The 15,137-nt window shown below is 36.9% G+C and overlaps 1 protein-coding gene and 1 long non-coding RNA gene across 3 annotated transcripts; both read right to left on the bottom strand.

The window, feature by feature from the left end:
• Window positions 1–1,331: 1,331 nt before the first annotated feature.
• LOC135082634 (uncharacterized) lies at window positions 1,332–12,173 on the bottom strand. Its single transcript, XM_063977423.1, has 3 exons — window positions 12,067–12,173; window positions 2,878–3,034; window positions 1,332–1,485 (listed from the first exon to the last, which is right to left on the bottom strand). Exons 1-3 carry the CDS (start codon window positions 12,076–12,078, stop codon window positions 1,355–1,357), a joined length of 300 nt encoding a protein of 99 aa, XP_063833493.1. The 5' UTR covers window positions 12,079–12,173; the 3' UTR covers window positions 1,332–1,354.
• LOC135082680 (uncharacterized) lies at window positions 4,674–7,879 on the bottom strand. 2 transcript variants are annotated; one of them, XR_010259442.1, is made up of 4 exons: window positions 7,181–7,879; window positions 6,825–6,967; window positions 6,112–6,326; window positions 4,674–5,788 (listed from the first exon to the last, which is right to left on the bottom strand). It is a non-coding gene; the product is annotated as an uncharacterized LOC135082680 (long non-coding RNA). The 2 variants fall into 2 exon arrangements; XR_010259443.1 differs by lacking the exon at window positions 6,825–6,967 and having other exon boundaries at window positions 7,181–7,877.
• Window positions 12,174–15,137: the final 2,964 nt, after the last annotated feature.

Raw genomic sequence — 15,137 nt, 5'->3', positions numbered from 1 at the left:
ACTCTCCATATTCAGTGAGAATAACAAGGACTAATCAACTAAAAAGCATGAAATAAATTAATTTTAACAAAAAAATTAAAACCGACTCCAAAAAACCTGCACTAAAAAGTAGAAAATAATTACATTATTTATTTATTAGGACAAATTTGTTGTGAATTTTATCATGGAAGCTAATTGCATTGACGATGAGATATACCTTGTTTTATTGAGAGGAATGGCGGTATTATTTTATTACATGACGGTCGACAATACTACAATTTTGACATTTCAGAAGTGGTACAGGAAAATGGCGTAATATTGTCTTTATTCTATGTACTTAATTAATTATAATTAGGTTTTACTTTTATCTACATCCATGTTACTTCATTTGTTTTTATCGATGTTCATTTGTTTTTGTCTTTTGGCCAAATTCAAGAAAAGCTAGTCCTCTTGGTCACGTGTACAATTTAAGTTGGTTGGGTTTTACGGCCAAGGGTACAGCGGTTAAAATTTATTTACCACTGTACCATCAAGGGAACAGCCAAGGGTACACAGGAAAATAAGGGCCAGCTGATGGCTGAGTTAGAGGACAAGAGCAACCTCCTCAACGGGACTAACTACGGCCGGATCATAGCCCAGAAACTGGACGTGGACACGTTTAAAGCCAACCAGCAGCGCTGGGAACAGAAATATTTGAAGGGGGATGGGAATAAAGACAAAGAATAATTCTGTATCTAGTTGCTGTTTTATTTTACACTCTTTAAAAAATTAGAAAAATAATCCATGAACAAATGCGAGTTGACGAGACGTGATGCTGTGATGCCTTTAAACGGCTCATAGATTGTGATCTCAATTGGTACAGCTTGGTGCAAGAAATCCTGCTAGTTTCCCGTGTAGATAGGGTGTCTATGGTGTATGTAAGCAAAGTGAGTTTTTGAGATGCTATCGCTATCGTTTTATGTTTATCAGTTGGCAGCACTGCGAGTGACAGAAGCTTATTCTACAGTGGCGCCAACTGGTGAGTGCTAAAACTAAAACGTCGTTCCTATGCCATACAGTCGCGTTTTGACAGCTTTTAAAAGTACGTCAATTGACTAGTGTGTCAACTTCCGGCTATAGTTCCAATATACTGAACTGTCCTATCCATGACATTGACAGCGGGGCGCCACCGTCAATACCGGATCGCTGGTTCCGATTTTTGCCATGTTGGAAACCATAAAGTTGAACGATCGTAGCGCCCCCCTGGTGGGACAGTTCAGCGTGGGTTACACAGCAGTTGCAGCGGTGGGAGTGTTGTTGTCCCGTAGTGTGTCACTACAGGACGTTAATAATAACAAATTAAACACAAAGAAGTAATAAAGACTAGTTTAATATCCTAGATAGGGTACTGGCAGATCCCGTTGCATCCCTTGGGCACCTCTCCCGGCTGCAGCTTGCAGACGCGTCCCCCGCAGATGTATTCCCCTTTGCGAAGCGCTGGCTGAGTGCGGGTCAGCAGGACTCGACCTGGGAAATATAGGATAGGATATTACAAGGGATTCAGTTCTTTTTAACACACCATGTATTATCAACATGAGTGCGATACAAGAATCAAGATCAATGGCAATTTCAAGAGGACGCTCGTAAAATCAAGATTTAACTATTTAGCAAAAACGCTAAACAAAAACTATTAAAATAAATTATACGTCAAAGCTGGCTCTTTGTCAGTCACAATATTAGGCTTTCAAATTAATCAATTCGTCAGTTGACTCCCAGAAAGTGGATTTCGTTTTGACAGGTCTTAAAAGTATCTCAACGATTCGACTCTTGGTGGTCCTTTTGAAAATCATTCAAATCAAGAAAACCCAGCGTGACAGTGTGTGAGAACTGAGAATAAATAAAATGTAAAATATTCGTATTTACAAATAATAATTTAACAACAAATCACGCGTGATGTTGTCCAAAAATTCAACAAATTATAAAATAAATATAACTTGTGCGGGTGGATGAAAATGTCGCGTTCAGACAGTGCACGCACGTCGCGTCATTTTGCATCGAAGGATTTTAGCAAAAATGATAAATCATTTAGATTTATGTGTTGTGAAATTCCGTACTTTTGAGTGTTAAAAGTGAACAATTATTGTGTAAAATGGTTGTTGCAATCGCCGATTCAAGTTTAACCGCCACACGTATTAAGTCTACTAACAATGCCTTTACAATGTTGGTAATTCAGTTGAGTCAGAATCGAGAAAACAGTATTGATAGAGCGTGGCAGGCGCTGCCTGGATCCAGGCCGCGACCAACCGTTTAATATGGAAATCATAGGGGAGGCCTATGTTCAGCAGTGGACGTCCTGTAGCTAAAATGATGATGATATTGATGATGTAACTTTAGCCTGCTTTGCTTGCCCGTTGCGTGCGCCCGCGCACCCAGCCGTGCGTTTGGAAAACCGTCACACGCGTGCGAGTACTTAAGTATGGCGCCATACTGCGCCACTCATGCTATTTTTGATATACCTACTTACGAGTATGTAGATACGTTAGTACCGATACGTAGTTGCTGACATAGCCCGACGGATTAGCAAGCTGAAGTGGCAATGGGCAGGGCATATAGTACGCAGAACTGACGGCCGATGGGGCAGCAAGGTTCTGGAATGGAGGCCGCGTACCGGAAAACGCAGCGTGGGACGTCCACCTACAAGGTGGACTGACGACATCGTAAAGGTAGCAGGGAAGCGCTGGATGCAGGCTGCTACCAATCGATCAACGTGGAAAGCATTAGGGGAGGCCTATGTTCAGCAGTGGACGTCCTATGACTGAAATGATGATGATGATGATGTAGATACGAGCGCCTGTGCGAATTTTAGCGTAGACCCTAAGATAGTAAATGTACTATCATTTCGTGAGTTTGATAACTTACCTTTAATAGGCGATCCTCCCTTCACATCCTGCGGCGAGCGGCGCGCGCGCGGGTACAAGTCACCGGCCTCCGTCGGCCTGTTCACCAGGCGGCGGGCCGGGTTGATGGGTGTAGCATGCCCGAGCCATGCCAGCAGCAGGACTGAGAGGAAGATGAGCTGGAAGTGGTGAGTGAATTGCTATTTTACACGTTGAACGCCACGCGGCTCACCGGTGAGCTTCAAACAACAAATCTATTGGGTCTAGGGTGGTGGGGTTACCTATTATTAAGTTTGGTCGAAACATTTCGACTATTTTCGACCACATTTTGATGCAGAAGTCGTACCACCTAATTGTGTTTAGGACAAAAAGGATTTCTAAATGTGCGCATTTTCAGGATTACGTACGGTCTACCTCCTCAAGACGAACTATTTTATAAAACTTTAATATTTGCGATTTTTATTGCTGAAATTGGAATCTCGCGCCATGTGTTCCAACAGTTTTCTTAATGCGGATGGTGACTGATAGATGTATTATGAAGAAGAGCAGAAAGAACCCATTGCAGACTCGACTAACATAGCTCAAAATAGATTTGATCGCGCGATTGTTGTAGAGAATCCCATATTTTTAAATAGAGGAAAAAGTAGGCAGGTATTTAGTATTAATGGTATTAATCACAAACCAATTTATCTCGTTTAAATAATTGCTACAAGGCTACTTTTAATAACAGTTATTTATGTATATGCAAATAGAATTCTTGTAATCCAAGATAATTCAAGATAATATCTCAATATTTACATTTTATTTCAACGAAATGACCTAACCTTCGGCTTTAGTTACATAATTTTCCCGAATCTCTGTAAGTAGGCGTGGAAAAGTGGGAGTTTGTAGTGAGATTAATAAATGAGGACTTCGTTCAGAGAGTTCTGTACGGAACCCTCAATGCGCCTAGGTATCAGTGGTAGGGAATTTAGTGCAAGAACCCCTCCACTTTGGTATAGAAGGCTCATTTTTGCAACAGTGGTTCTTTGGGTGCTCCTGAGTGGATTTCCGTCGGTAGACATCGGGAGCCCCCCCTGTGGTAGCAGGGGGAGGGGGGGCAAGTTTCCTTCCGCCGCGCTTCACTTTAAGGCCCATATCTTCAAAACTATGGGTATTAGGGCAAGTGTGGTATCATTTTCGGATAATTAAAGGATGGCGAATTCATTTCTAAAACAAACTTTTTGCCTTTTCATACAAAAAAATAGAAATATTGAGTAAAATTCACAAAAACCAAAAAGTATTTTTTTAAATAAACGTCGTTTACTTTTAAACCACTGGAGATAATGTAATAAAAAAAATATGACCTGAAAGCTACATTTATCAGGATTATAAAAATATAACATTGTATGGTACTTTTTTCGCAAAAAGTAGGTGAAAAAAATTTTTTCTTCAGGACACAGCGGGCGAATTTTATTGCGCATCGGAAAAAAATATTTATTTTATCCATGAATTCATACTATTTGGTTCATAAGCAAGCAATGATTATTATTTTAGAATTTATTTAGAGTTGCTAGCACATCAATCTACCATGATTTATATTTTTTCGTCAATTGATTTTGAACTCTATCTGTAAGGTATAATAAGGTTGAAAATAGCTTAAATACATTTTAATATTGAAAATATCATAAGAAGAAGGCCTAAATAAAGAACTTTAATTTGTCTAAACGTCTTAATGATTATTATTATTTTAATTAAAACTTTTATTTCTACATACTATTGTACCAGTGCACAGTGTGTTATGGGACTGTATAATCGGACATTTTCATTGATTTGATGAAACGTATAGAGCTCAGTTATACAAACATGATAGTAAAACTCCCGTTTGAAAATTCCACGTAGTTTTCGCGGTATAAAAATTCAAAGTTACCTATTTTTTTACTTCAAAATTATGCAAAAATATTCTCACTCGTTAACTAATAATATTTAATTCAGAATTGTTATAATACTTCATAGAGCTCTTAAAACTACACGTAATAAGCGTATTAAGCGCTTCGTAAACGCATTCAGTTAATTAGGAAAAATGATTTTAGTGATTTTTGTTTTTATTTTTTTTCTCAATTATACCTTAACTAGATGAAAACCCGGCTTCGCTCGGGTGCAATTTGACTCATAATACACAATTCTAGGTGCAAAATGTAGATAGATGTTTCTGTAGTCATCGGTTCTCAAAGAATATTAAATATAGATTCATATAGCTTCGTTAGTTGTGTTTAATAAATATGGTAAATAAAAACTGCAAATGTTTTTACACAAATTATTTTTATTTTAAATCAACATTCAAAATAAACTAAGACAAATTAACAAAACAATCAAATTCAATCGTTAATATAGGTTATGTAAATAACTCTTATTAATAGTCAGAAACGGGATCAGATAAGAAAATACTATTTTCATCAATATCTGGCTCCGGAAGTCCGAAATCTGTTAGTCTCTTTCCGTGGAGTTTTAATGTTTCATCAATTTCTTGTAAAGCCAACTGTTTGGATAATATTTCAGGGCGGGATCTTGTAAAGTTTTCGATAAAATGTGATGCAATTTTTTCCCAAAGAGCATTAGGATCAGTTACTTCACAAAACACGCAAATTAACGCAAACAGCTGTCGTAATTGCCGAGGAAGTTTGAAACCAATTGCTTCATCCAAACATCTTTCCCATTCTTGATCGTCAAAAAGTAGCCCCCTTGCTTGAGCAGCTTCTCGAAATGATGTGTAAATAATATTTTCATATTAATAAGTTCTAATATCTCTGAAGCAAGTCGGCCCTTTGACGTGAAGAAGTAATAGCCGGAGATAATATCGTTCCCGATCAGAAAAGGAATAATTATACATTCTTGCAATTACTTTATCAGCCGCTGACTGAGATATTCGTGGTTGCCACTGTCCATGGATAAATCTGAAATGTGTCGGAATTTCAGTGTAAAGATATTGTCAAACACTTTCATCTGTTCTGTTTGGTTCAAAAAATGCTAATAATATTTCTGGAATTGGCTTTAAGACTGTCTGGGTCTATGTATACCTTCCCATTATGACAACAATTTTTAAAATGATTTTTAATTTTTTCACCTAAGAAATGAAGTGCTTGACATTGAACACATTCATAAATCATAGAACCAACTGAATGTACTGATACTTGAATGGTGTTATTTGAAAGTGCTAAATATAAATAGTTAGTCCTGGGGGGCTGATATTCTGTACTAAACCTGCTTGAATATTTACGTTTTTTCGGGGGTCTGCCCGCCATTTGATATGTTTTCTTTCTCTTCTTCTTCTAAAGAAATAAAATCACTGCTGACTGACAGCAGCTGTTTTTCCTTGTTGTCTGAAGAAGCATCATCACTGCTGACTGACAGTAGCTGTTTTTTCTTGTTGTCCGAAGAAGCATCATCAATCATCAATGAATCCTCGATTAGTGTCAACTCTTCGTTATCAACCTTAAAAGAGAAATATATTGTGTTACTCTTATTAAACAAATTTAATAAGATGTGATGAAAAAATACACCACATGCAGGAATTGAACCTACATCCTCGACTTCTCCGTTGTCGCGCTCCATCTGAGCTAACTGAGTTTAATAAGAGAAATATATTTTATTTTTAGACAAATATTCAAATAATAATAAGTATTGTGAATGTATGTAGGTGTAGGTATATCCTCCCACCTCTAATATTTATTTATACCTCTGTGAAAGATAAATAAAGTTTATTTATTATTTTTATGAGTTTTATTAATCCTCGAAGTTGATTTCTTCGGTACTGACGACTGACTCACGGGCCTATTCCAAGTGAGCCGCGTTTGCTGGATTGGGGTATTGAGTTTATTATTATTATTATGTTTGTACGCTTTGGAGCTCACGGGTCAAAAGTGGCCCGGTCCTTTATAAGGCTTGCGTGGATTAGTTTACTTTACTCAGTGACCTACACTATTAACTTACCTGAAAGTCATCAAATAAATCTTGTGAAGCAGCAGAAGCAGCTTTTTGCTTTTTAGGAAAAAGGTTTGATAGTGCCCGAGTCTTGTTTATTCTTAACTGCCTAATTGTTTCTAAGCCACAACACTCGCAATAATTGAAATTATCTGCAAAAATATATTACAAAATTATTTATAATAAGAACCAGCCGAGCTCAAGTGGAACTTGCGCATGAAGGAGTCTATTCGGTTATCAGAAAAAACGGTGCAAAAATCGTGTCTGTTTCTGTATTTATGTTGATAACAACTCAACACAGGCTATGCATGTGGTCATTTATTATTATTTTTCGGGTTAAATAAAAAAAAAATTAAGCCGCTTACCGAGTATAATGTTGTCGCATTCCACACATCGACTGCACATTAGCATTTGTTTGCAGTTTCTTACAAATATTTTACCATTACAAAAATTGCATGTCACTGGAATTTATCACTGTGCGAAACTAAATGACATTGACATTTGAACTTCAACTTATAGATGACCCACGCTGAACTGTCCCACCAAACTCAATGACAGGGGGGCGCTACCATCGTTCAACTATATGGTTTCCAACATGGCAAAAATCTGAACCAGCGATCCGGTATTGACGGTGGCGCCCCACTGTCAATGTCATCGACAGGACAGTCCAGTATTTTGGAACTATATAAGGTTATGGCTAATATTCTTTTTTTGTGGTTGAATCGGCCAATACCAGGTTTAAAGAAAAAACACATAACAAAGAGTATATTATCATAAAAATCGCGAAACGCACTGATTTCCATTTATTTATGGATCGATGACAACCCAGCTTTTGGCGTTGATCGCATAGTGAGTGGATGGTGAACTACTAAAGATGGCGACAGCGGTTTGTTTGTCAATGCCATCGGAATTTAACGAAATTCTCCATTATCCGAATTTTGCGGATATATGTTGTCGACTCAAAATCGTTATTTTTTTATGCTTTGTTATTCATATAAGGTTTCGATCCAGTCTACCGTACCCCTTGACGAAATTATTAATATAGATATATGCAAACATTTTTAATTGCAAGATATAGTCTGATATTTAATCTAATTGTATTAAAAAAATCAGCTTTAAACTCCGTGATATATTTGAGAAAAAACATAAAACGTCTTAATAAAATTTTTACGCGTCTAGGGTCGACAATTTTGGAAGGAATAATTCATGTCTAAAAAGTTTCAAATCCCGCCTGTTATGTGCATAGTGTTGAAGGTTCTAAAAAGTCACATTCACATCGTTTTTAACCGACTTCAAAAAAAGGAGGAGGTTCTCAAGTCGAGTTTTTTTTCTTTTTTAACACTCTTATATTAACTTAAGTTGTATGTAAGTAACTAACTAAAAAAGTATGTAAACAAATCTAGGAAGTCGAATTTATCCTACCTTTAATAATTTTCTCATCGATTTGAAACCTATGTAAATCGGATGTCAATACAATAATTTGGTACAATCAAGCTGATGATATTTAAACATCCAAAAGAAATATTGCTATTAAAAAGTGATGGGAAATTTACAATTCTATATGGCGCATATTTTCAATTTGATTTTCCTCAAATATATCACGGAATTTAAAGCTGATTTTTTTAATACAATTAGATTAAATATCAGACTATATCTTGCAATTAAAAATGTTTGCATATATTAAGGTATAATTGAGAAAAAAAAATAAAAACAAAAATCACTAAAAACATTTTTCCTAATTAACTGAATGCGTTTACGAAGCACTTAATACGCTTATTACGTGTAGTTTTAAGAGCTCTATAAAGTATTATAACAATTCTGAATTAAATGTTATTAGTTAACGAGTGAGAATATTTTTGCATAATTTTGAAGAAAAAAAATAGGTAACTTTGAATTTTTATACCGCGAAAACTACTTGGAATTTTCAAACGAGAGTTTTACTATCATATTTGTATAACTGAGCTCTATACGGTTCATCAAATAAATGAGAATGTCCGATTATACAGTCTCATAACATACTGTGCAGTGATTTAATGGAAAGGTAAGTGTGAGGAAAATGAGGTTTCACAATCATAGTACGGGAGATATTTTTAGCACAAAGGTTACGGAAGGACCGTTTTAGTTGTTTTTTCAGACAGCACCAGCTTCTGCATTACTTACATCTCACCATTACCAGGCAAGCCTCGGCAGCTACGGGCAAACCGGTCCATGTAGGCTCCATCTTGCTATCGGCTCTGGTCCACCCCCAACCAGTCGGGTAAAGGGAAGACTGAGTCGGTTGCTTGCAACTAATCCTATACACGAACCCCTTGGATTGACCTAATAAGTAAGTGGATAGATATTGAACAAGGGACGACTAGAAAAGAGGACGAAAATCCCAACAGAACAGCCTAATCTGGTTAACTGACAGCTCAAAGATGCAGTAGCGGCGTAGGGGGGGGTGGGGGTTGGGGCCGCCCCGGGTGCCCAGCATCAGAGGGTGACACATGTCGCACAGATTAGTACTCACTGGCGCATCTGCATAGCAAGTCTGCGGTCTATGTCATTGTGTTTCAATCTTGGAATCGGTAGGTAACCCCAAAATCGTGGGGGTTACCAGGGGGTGCCTTAGGACTTACGCGCCGCCACTGCAAAGATGGCCTTGGGAACGGGAACTGTAAACACTTCGAACATAGTGAACGCTTAAGGAGGTTTGCTACAGTATTTCAAGCTGAATTCTACGCTATAATATGTGTGCACTAAAGAACAGGGGTGTAAAAAATGCAATATTTACATCCTGATCCACAGCCAGGCAGCACTCAAACAAAAAGCCATCGCCTCAGTGAAGGTTGAGTCTAGAATTATTCTAGATGCAATCTTAAAGATGAACAAACTCGGAAGGCATGAAAGTGTCCCTGATGTGGGATACCTGGACATACACGGATCAAATGCAATGGGAGAGCCGATAGTCTAGCGAAACTAGGGTCAGAGGCGATACCTATTGGGTCAGAACTGATACTTACCTTTATGTAACAGCATACCTCATGGCCATAATATGGCCATATCCAAGAAGCACAGTGCTGAATGGGAAAGCTCCAAAGATATAAGATAAGCCTCTCCAAATCATTCCTAAAGGGAAACACAGAGTCATGGAGAAAACTCATTAAGCGGAAATAAAAGGTACCTAAGCCCAAGCAATTACTGGTACGCAAACTGGGCATTATGGAACGAACCACATGTCCCACAAAATGGGCCTAACAACAGAAGACAGCTCTCGAGAATGTGGAATACATGTGGGGTCCATGAATCAATACTGCAAGGATGGGTCTGCTTGGGTCAGCATATCCGGCATCAGAAGACTTAGAAGGCTTTCACTCAGACGCTTAATTCACCTAATGGATAGGATTTTTTTGGATGATAGGGAATAAAAAAATGGAGCATAAAGATCCTAATGGGTCGCTGTGGACTACGCTTAGACCTAGCTTAGTTTAGCTTAGCTTAGGCCCTACATAAGATAACCCAGACAGCAGCAGCAGCATTGTATCAGCCTTGGCTACTGGCAGTATATCAAGGGATTCGCGTATAGGATCAGGTGCAAGCAACCGACTCGAGTCTTCCCTTTACCCGACTGGTTGGGGGTGGACCAGAGTCGATAGCAAGATGGAGCCTACATGGACCGGTTTGCCGTAGCTGCCGAGGCTTGTCTGGAAATGGTGAGATGTAAGTAATGCAGAAGCTGGTGCTGTCTGAAAAAACAACTAAAACGGTCACAGCCGTAACCATTGTGCTAAAAATATCTCCCGTACTATGATTGTGAAACCTCATTTTCCTCACACTTACCTTTCCGTTAAATCACTGGTACAATAGTATGTAGAAATAAAAGTTTTAATTAAAATAATAATAATCATTAAGACGTTTAGACAAATTAAAGTTCTTTATTTAGGCTTTCTTCTTATGATATTTTCAATATTAAAATGTATTTAAGCTATTTTCAACCTTATCTCTCACAGATAGAGTTCAAAATCAATGGACGAAAAAATATAAATCATGGTAGATTGATGTGCTAGCAACTCTAAATAAATTCTAAAATAATAATCCTTGCTTGCTTATGAACCAAATAGTATGAATTCATGGATAAAATAAATATTTTTTTCCGATGCGCAATAAAATTCGCCCGCTGTGTCCTGAAGAAAAAATTTTTTTCACCTACTTTTTGCGAAAAAAGTACCATACAATGTTATATTTTTATAATCCTGATAAATGTAGCTTTCAGGTCACATTTTTTTTATTACATTATCTCCAGTGGTTTAAAAGTAAACGACGTTTATTTAAAAAAATACTTTTTGGTTTTTGTGAATTTTACTCAATATTTCTATTTTTTTGTATGAAAAGGCAAAAAGTTTGTTCTAGAAATGAATTCGCCATCCTTTAATTATCCGAAAATGATACCACACTTGCCCTGATACCCATAGTTTTGAAGATATGGGCCTTAAAGTGAAGCGCGGCGGAAGGAAAATTGCCCCCCCTCCCCCTGCTACCACAGGGGGGGCTCCCGATGTCTACCGACGGAAATCCACTCAGGAGCACCCAAAGAACCACTGTTGCAAAAATGAGCCTTCTATACCAAAGTGGAGGGGTCTCCATACAAATCATTGCACTAAATTCCCTACTACAGACCAACTTCTGTATAGCCAGGATTTGCAGGTAGACCGCAAATAATACGTACATAACTAGGGAAAGTTATGCTGACATTACACTCGCTACGAAATTTAAAAAAAAATCATCCAAAAAAACCTAGGATTTTGAATTTAAATAATGAGTTTATGGGTAACCCTCTAAAAGCCGCATAGACGACCATTTTAATAAATTAAACTTTTAATTTAGTTAAAATCTCACGGTATTCAACCCAACTATAAACAAAGATACATACAGTCGTGGTCAACTAATTAGGGACGTTATATGACTAAAACACAAGACCGTCTCTCCAGTCCCAAAAAAAAATCTTCACGAGGCTTTGTAGCTTGTGCCTATTAATAACAAGTAATTTGGCTAGTATTCTAAATATTTAAAGGCCAGAAAAGAAACTAGCTACTTGCGATCAATATTATATATATATAATATAATTTACACACATATTATGCACGTAATACCTACTTTGTTTTTTGTTTTGTTTTGACTATCTACAACTTATTAACTACATTTATTAATACGCAATAAAAAACAATCAACGTAACATTAATTAAATAATACAAGTTTATAAAAAAATACTCACCAGAGTACGCATATTTATTACAACTAAATTAAATAAACACAGCACAAAAAGAAGCAAAACGTGTTCTTTGACCACAACTATGGAGATGACTGGTCGGGCATCGCAAGTTGCAGACAAAACAGGTCGGTGGGGCTAGCACGAATATAAAAATGCTAGTAGAAAACTAGCTCCAGCAAGCGGCTTTGCTCTCGTGCTTTTTGGAGACACAGTCTCTATCAGGCGTTTGATTTGGCGTTTAGGACACAATAATTTTTTACTAAATAGAAGCATTTTTGGTGTATTTCCATCATCGTTCCTTTCGACAGTGAATTTTCATGATGAAAGGAAATAATATCCTTCTCTAAAAACTTCTTTAAACCCCAAAATTATTTGAAAATTAAATTACGCAATTAAGTTAATGTGATCTTTGACAAATTAACAAACTATATTACTGATTATTTATTTATCATCACGATGACTCTGACACATATTGGCAAATTAAGGATTTTTTTATGCATAACAAGGCAGATATTTGACCACAATCGCACCTGATGTTATGTGGGATGCAGTCTAGGATGGTACATATCTGCCCTGTAAGTGCCTATTCACTCTCGCCTTGAAAAGGCCCGGATTAAAGTCTTCGGGAAAGACAGCCTGACTTACCCTGATACTCCCCATGCTGTTCAGACGGATCGGGTTTTCGTTGTATTTGGTAAAATCTTTTTAGCCGTCCATTACTTTCAATATTATGTTGAAATCGTGCTACTCCTATTGTATTCTGAGTCATTCTTTGTAGTATCCGTTGAGACAGCGTGTATTGTATGAGTCAAAGTTTGGTCGGTTGAATGTACTAAGTACTTCCTATAATATAATGTGCAGGGATTTACTTAATTGCTATCTTAGTATTATACTTAGTACCGCACGTAAGACGTAAAATCGTGCTTTAGAATATTGAGGTAAACTTTGTAAAAATAATTAATTTCCGTCTAACGAATTGGAAAATTCCTGATGCAATATAATTTTTTAAAGACACATTTTTTTCTGCAAACATGGCGTATTGTTTTATTTCACGATTGACTCTCTCATGGTTTAGTGGTTAGTTAGAAATTGGCGTTCTCGACTCAGAGGATATAAGTTCAACTTTTAGTTGGGACACTGATCATCATCATCATCATCATTTCAGCCATAGAACGTTCACTGCTGAACATAGGCCTCCCCCTATGCTTTCCATGTTGATCGATTGGTAGCGGCCTGCGTCCAGCGCTTCCCTGCTCCCTGGAATGGAGGCCGCGTACCGGAAAACGCAGCGTGAGACGTCCACCTACAAGGGGGACCGACGACATCGTTGGGACACTGCATTAGTTAAAATTTCTCTATGAATGTTCCTTTTTATTGGGAAAACGCAGGCTTTATGTCGATCATAGAAAAATAAAGTAATCGAGCCATTGTGCCATTTTTTTCATGTTGTGCTTAGTCCAGTGATTCCCAAAGATTTTGAAACAGCACCCACTTGACACATTATAAGAAAGTCATTAACGTGTCTATGTATTTGTTTAGACTTTCATTAATTACAGTTTTAATAACTTTTTAATATAATAATAATATACTATGCTGTTACCATAACCGCAATCCTTTATTAATGTTTGTTTGACTTAATAATAGATCGCCATTAAAACACTGTTTTTCGACGAAACTTTCAATGGAAATACTTACTTAAATGACCTTAGTTCATTGTATTGGGTTATTTACCTCGTTTCATGAGAATTCTGGTAATTATTACTCATTAGCAATATGAGCGGTTTTTCACCAGAACGAAAAATGAGTTAACTTTCGGTTTGTTTACATATTCAAAACACTGGTAGGGTAAAAACGAAGCGCTGGTAGGGTAAAAAGATTATGAGACATGTAGAGGCTCCTTAAGAGCAAAATGACGATTTGTAAGAACTATTTATTAGTCCAAACAAATAAAGAAATTTTGACTTTTTTTTTGACTTTTGACTAACAATACACTCCGGTTATCCGAATACATTTGGCAGAATGAATAATTGAATTCAAAAATTCTCATTTAATTTTAACGATGATGTGTTTAGAATCTGAATCATCCAACATTCAATAAGATTTATTTATAAAATGAATATGTTGTTTTCATATGAGTATTTATCATTTAAATTAAGTAAATACCCGTGTAGGTACGCTGGTCAAAATGATTGCCTGTGATGAATAACGCAGGATTGTGCATCTGCAGTGGAGACTAGACAACTTGACGAAAAGATAAAAGGAACTTAACATAATGCATTAACCAAAAATTTAATAACTTCTTCTTCTTCACCTACTGATGTAAACCCATTTTCGCAAAATAAATGATTTGATTTGATTTGATTCTTCTTTCCGTGCCTGTTCCCATTATTTGGGGTCGGCCCTCCTCGTTCAAAAACCAAAAAATTAATAACTTCTTCTTCTTCTTTCCGTGCCTCTTCCCATTATTTGGGGTCGGCCCTCCTCGTTCAAAAACCAAAAATTTAATAACTATTTAACTAAAATGGCTACTTCAATAGAGATTAGATTCCACGACCATTCGCCTTTCCTATTTTTTGTCTCTCTATGCACATTGGTGACACACGGTACAGTAAAGTTTATCAAGGAACTTGATTGACGTTTAATTACGGATCTCACTGACACTTCAGTCTTCATTAGTTCGGTCGCATCAACCACTCATATTCGGAATGACGGCCGATGGAGAGCGTCCGTCCAGTCCATGGTGGTTTGGATGACTAAGTACTCATAGTGGTTGCTTTTGCAAACTCATTTCACGTCTCTACATCGTACGCAGATTATAATTTTTCGTTGGGTAGTTGACTATTCAGTAAAGGAAAAACTTAAAAAGAATGAAATGCGAGAAAGAAAGAAAAAGAAAAAGAAAATTTTTGTAGCTTGAAAATAAAGATCTTAGTTAAAAAATCCATGTGCCAGGCATTTACGATAATGTGTCTAAGAAATAAGAAAGACTACAACGACTTTTTTTTATAACTTGGGACATTTTTTTCTTATTTTGTTTGTTTTTAAATTCCCATTCAAAACTATTTAGTTGTAAC

This window comes from Ostrinia nubilalis, chromosome 22 (assembly GCF_963855985.1).
Source record: "Ostrinia nubilalis chromosome 22, ilOstNubi1.1, whole genome shotgun sequence".
In the NCBI taxonomy this organism is placed as follows: domain Eukaryota; kingdom Metazoa; phylum Arthropoda; class Insecta; order Lepidoptera; family Crambidae; genus Ostrinia; species Ostrinia nubilalis.
This window is presented reverse-complemented; position numbering and strand designations above follow the sequence as displayed.